Raw genomic sequence first — 5,755 nt, forward strand, 5'->3', positions numbered from 1 at the left:
TGTGTGTATATATATATATATATATATATATATATATATATATATATATATATATATATATATATATGACATGTTTAGGCATTTTTCCTTTTCAAATTAACACTAAGATTACGCCACTTCATCCTGACATCATTGAGACCAACAGATTAATTATACACTCTCATTTTATCGTTAAATTCAGGATCTGTAGTAGATACAAAAGTATTTTAAAGTTAGCAGGTTAATGCATAGAAAAACTGCCGTGAGAACAGTCATTAGAACACTAACTGAACATAGTGAAATTTTAAAGTACAACGTCACATTTCAAGTATAAACAAGATAATAATAATAGTGCATAGGCCTAAATGCATTTCTTAGTAATTTTTTAAATTACCATAAAGACAAGATTATTAAATGATATATACAGTCAAACTTCAGTATCTCGATGTTGAATGGACCAAACCACCAAGCTCGAGATATCCGTGGCTCGAGATAAACATAATAGTCGATGATACAAATTATGCCAAACATGTGTTAGCAAACTTAAGAACAGTCAACGATATAGTCAGGGGCGATTCGAATATGAACTGTTTTGTCTATATTTTCACTGGACATTTTTGTGAATAGTCTGATATTGTTTGTTCTAATCCCCCCCCCCCCCCATCCCCAGTCTATGTCTATGAGTTTACCAAAGATACTAATATATAGACATCCAACAATCACTTTGCCAAGCTTGTAGACAATACTAGCTAGCCAAGTTCAATATCCTGTCAAATAATGTCGAATCGGAATATAAATCCGGACATCAGAGGTAATCAGTTTCACGGTTATTTACCGGATTGTGTTGGACGAGAGTCGCAAACGTTATTCGTTTATATGTTTAATAATAGCTAACATATTAAAACAAAATAAAACTAAAACAATGTTATTTGTTACATTTATTCAACACAAAATCATGATTTTATTAAGAACACAAACAAAACGCAAACACATTATGGTTTGTTTTAATATCAATACTCAAAGAAAGGGAACGAACAGCCCGATTTTTTTTATCAGTCATTTTTGTCAGTGTTGGAAACTAAGTCGGTGAAAAAGTCTGTGACCTTTGATTGCTTTGCAACTATGGCTTTAAAGTCCTCAGTCATAACCTGACTTGTGATCTGGTCTAACCCGATTAGTAGATGGTCAGTTTTTTCTGTCGTTTCAATCCTGTTTCTCACAACATCAAGTGCATATAACGTCTCCGTCGTAGTAGGTCGTTTTGGAGGGGCAGTGGTGTCGTCGTTATCACTAGCAACATCATCGTTATCATCAGGTGTTGTGTTTCTTGCACTGATTACTGTGTCAATAATGTTGTCATCGGTCGGGGTCTCACACGTGTCCAAATAGTCGTCCAACGGCGAACAATCAGAGACTTTCCGACAGGTGGCGCTCGTGCACTATATACCATTCCTTTTTCTAAATTTGTATTGTCGTAAAGCACCGATCGGTATATCCACTCTATTATTCCCGACCTAATTGTGAGCATGTATGTGACTAAAGCGTAGAACGGCTAAAAATTAAAGTAAATAATAAAAATCTACGAAATTCCGCAGTTGGTAGTAAAAAAAAAAAAAATGGAAGAATATAAAAGAACAAAATAATGTCCAGCTAAATCGTGGGTTTTCCCCAACCACGTAGGCTACTCCCTACCGTTCTTACAACTTTCTATCATATATCCACCATGCCAAAACCATTAAATGTGTACATATTTGACTGATAATACTTGAGTGTTTGCAATAATAAAACGGTAACAGCATTTAATAAAGTTTTAATTTGTAAAACGCCACGTTCCATTCTTCGCTGTTTACGTCCGGGTTCTATTCAATGTTATTTGTTTACCATAGTTTGACACCCAGTAGCCGATGTATTTTTCGTGCTGGGGTGTTGTTAAACATTCATTCATTCATTTACTATTCAATGTTTGTTATCGCGATTTAATATGAAGATATACGTGTTTAAAACCACAAATTATTCGTTTGCAGAGTAGAGTAAATTCAACCACATTTGTCAACAATTATTTTTAATAAATTATTTCAATGAAAAAACCCCAAATAAAACAACAACCCCAACCCAAACAAAATAAATAAAATAAATAAATAAATAAATAAATAAATAAATAAATAAATAAATAAATAAATAAAATATATATATTCAATGTAAAATTTTAAAATGTTTATATGTATACATGTAATAAATTTAAAAAAATCAATAACATACATATTATATAATTACAGAAATAAATATTAAATTTTCAAATGATGAAAAATAAATAGGAAATTCTTAATTTTTTTTTTTTCACATGTAAGTAGAAATATAACAATGCTTTTTCATACACATTTACATGAAATTAAAAATGATAGTGGTATTGTTTTTCAATATTTATAATTTGTTAATGTAAATAATTTAATTTGTGTGTACAAAATGACATAATCTGATAGGAATTCTGATTTTACTGAGCCTGTTTTAACATAAATCTATTTGACCTACCGGTATCTAAATTTTATACTTTTCAGTACTCATATTAAGAAAAGTCCAATGTAAATAATCTTTATCATGGTTCATACACTTATTTACCAAGAAAATTCATGACTTTCCATGATTTCCACTGATAATGAAATTAACAACAATTGAAAACTGCCTTGGACATTATACTATTTTCTCTCTCCAAAGGCTGCAAGAGTAATAAATTATAAATTAAAGAAACAAAATACTGCTATTTTACAAATGTGGATTTCTAAAACCAGATGCAGCAAGAAATAATTATGACTATATATAAAAGTACACTTATGGTTTACTAATAGTTTAAAGTGAATATAGGTACAACACCAATTAACACTAATTACATTAATTTCAAGAGATGCATTACATGCAGTATTCACACATGACTTGTTTCATGTTCAATGTATGATGAGTTACTTGCTTAGCATGTACATGTATTTGATAAACTGATCATAAACAATACCTATCTGGTATTTATATTTTCAGTCCAACAGTGTGGGTTTTTTCAATGCCATGCTAGAATTTATCACAATGTAGTCAACATACTCCCCCAAAAAGTAAAAGTATTATAAACTGTTATAGGCTTAAACAGTCACTGGAGAATAAAATGTTGGGATTTTGCTACATTTGTCCAGACAAAGAATAAAAAGAGACCCCCTCTCAAAAAAAAAGAAAGAAAAAAAAAAAAAAAAAAATTCCAGTTTCAGGATATTTATGTAAATAAATTCTAGATTATAATTTGGGAAGTATTTTGTTATGGTTAGTTTGTTTTTGGGTCACTAGCAAAAACAAAACAGTTTGTTCTGTTATGCCTTAAGTATGCCGCAGTCTCTTTAGAATAACCAATAATGAAAAGAAATTAATATTTTTTTTACAACATCTCAGCACATTTTAAATTTGGTGTTAAACATCTGTGTTTCAGAAAAATAGCCTGCATAATTTTGACCCATGGTTTTGACACTTGGTATAGATACTGACTCACCAAGAAGGTAAACCCATGGCCACCACACAGGCTACTCCTACCAATTACTTTAATTTCAGCATTTTCACTTTCATTGGAGTTATTTGTTTACACCACCATCACAGCATCCTTTGGTAGTGTTTTTGTCAGTAATTTCAGATATGCTTATTATAAAAAGAAAATGCACACTACATACATATTACAGCTTACAAAAGAGATACCCAACTAATAGGCCCCCTATAGATAGATTAACAAAGGAATAATCAAATGTTGAGTTTTAACAAATGAAGAAAAGAAAATTTTATTCTGCCTTGTACCTAAAAAAAATTCTGGGAACATAACTAAAAAATATTAGGTAGGGCCAGTCTAAACTTTAAAAAAACAACAAAAAACCCAACTACATCTGTACTTTTTAACTTAAAAAAAAAGGAAAAAAAACAACCTTTTTTTTAGGTAGGGTCGGTTTCAAGAAACAATTGTTTTTACACCTCAATGGGCACTCCACATCTCACTATTCTGTTTATATTGTATGTATACTATTTGCATGTCTCAAACTATTATTTTCTTCTTCAAATTGTGTATTAGGGGCTGTGGAAGAGGTGAGGGCCGATAGGGCCATGGTCTCCTCTTTTTTCCTGTTACTGTTCTCAAAAGTCTGGAGATGTCATAGGCCCTATGTTAACATCTGATATTTAAACTTATTCTGGGTGAGCATTCCACCGAACCCCCACAAACAGGTTCGGGCCCTCAAATACATGTATACACATACTCTCTCTCTCTCTGTATGTCTGTCTGTCTCTCTCTCTCACATACACCACAACCTTTTAACAAACAGCACACTAATAGTACCCCCACCCAATCCCCACTTTCAAATACACCCCACTGACCCTGTACATAAATAAAAAAAGGTGTTGTTTCTAAAACATTTTTTCTTTTAGTCTGTGAAATTAATTAAATAATCGACAACAAACATGATCAAGGCCATGGGGGGGGGGGGTAGGACGAACTCACCTAAACCCTCCCCCTCACCAAAAAGCAGTGAACCAAACACACAAATAAACAAATGTCCACATAGCATAAATAAAAGGAAGAAAATATAATATTTCAACTAGATTTTATTCAAATAATATATAAATAATTAATTTTGTTTTAAAACCACACACCGAGAATGGATAGGTTTATGGCAATGACATACAAACGCCTCGTTTTTCAGCGATTCACTGTTTGTTTTGTTTTTTTGTTGTTGTTGTATTTTGTCATATACTAGATCCGTTATGCAGTCCAGACATTCTTTGTGCAATGCATCATCGTCTGAAAAAATATGACCACTTTTCCTGTTCGTACAGAGGCGGACATGTAATTTTATCCGACCAGTGGCTTCAAATCACACTACTGAACAGCTATTTAAAGCGAGACTCTAGGGTGTGTAGTGACGACGCGACCTCTAAGGGGGAGATAATTTCTGGGTGTTCGCCATTGGTACATACAGTCTGCTTAATGGAATGTCGTCGTCTGAGTCATTTTCACTGTTTGGTTCTGACTGGCCATCGGGTTTTGTAAACTCTGCGTGTCGGAAACAGTTCTTAATTGTGGTAGGCGTTACATTTACCCATGCCTGATTGACCATGCGTAAAGCATCGAGCACACTTATCTTCAGGTCTTGTTTTTCATCATAGGCTTTCAGTTTATGCATAATTACCAGCTTGCGGTAATGAACTTTGAGGTTGTGAATAATACCGTGATACATCAGCTCTTAATAATGCTAAACTTTGCACTGCTTTTATAAATGGTGCATATTTTTTGTTACATCTGCCGATTAATTTATCTTTAGTAGGTAAGTAAACACTACATGAATTGCAGCGGCATGTTAAAACAGTTGTTGGCAATACCTGCATGACACTTCATTACCTGTTTTATTGTCTGCACCGCAACTTAATTAAGTTTTTATAAACCTGATAACCCCCGCAATTGCTATCTAAACGTGCGATTAGTAATTAGAACTGACACGGCAACTTGAAAGTCCACATGGAGGCCATAAACGCCTGGACCCGCTCCAGTTTAATGCAATGTATACAGTGGTCTTTATTACTTGGGAGGAATTTAGGGAAGAACAAAAATGGCAAATAAAAGCGATAGCCAAAGCAGGTAAAAAAAAGTATACTTCGAGGAAAAACCCAACAAAGTGTACCTACGGACACCAAAACGTGCTCGACATAAGCCTTGTACTCGAGGTTTGCGTGCTCGAGATAACAGTGCTCGATTTGGTAACATTAC

The 5,755-nt window shown here is 33.3% G+C and overlaps 1 protein-coding gene across 1 annotated transcript; it reads right to left on the reverse strand.

Annotated features, from left to right (window-relative positions):
* Positions 1 to 4,925: 4,925 nt before the first annotated feature.
* Positions 4,926 to 5,228, reverse strand: LOC121383616 (tigger transposable element-derived protein 4-like). Its single transcript, XM_041513707.1, has one exon. The coding sequence runs from the start codon at positions 5,226 to 5,228 to the stop codon at positions 4,926 to 4,928; it is 303 nt and encodes a 100-aa protein (XP_041369641.1).
* Positions 5,229 to 5,755: the final 527 nt, after the last annotated feature.

This window comes from Gigantopelta aegis, chromosome 10 (genome assembly GCF_016097555.1).
Source record: "Gigantopelta aegis isolate Gae_Host chromosome 10, Gae_host_genome, whole genome shotgun sequence".
Classification (NCBI taxonomy): Eukaryota; Metazoa; Mollusca; class Gastropoda; order Neomphalida; family Peltospiridae; genus Gigantopelta; species Gigantopelta aegis.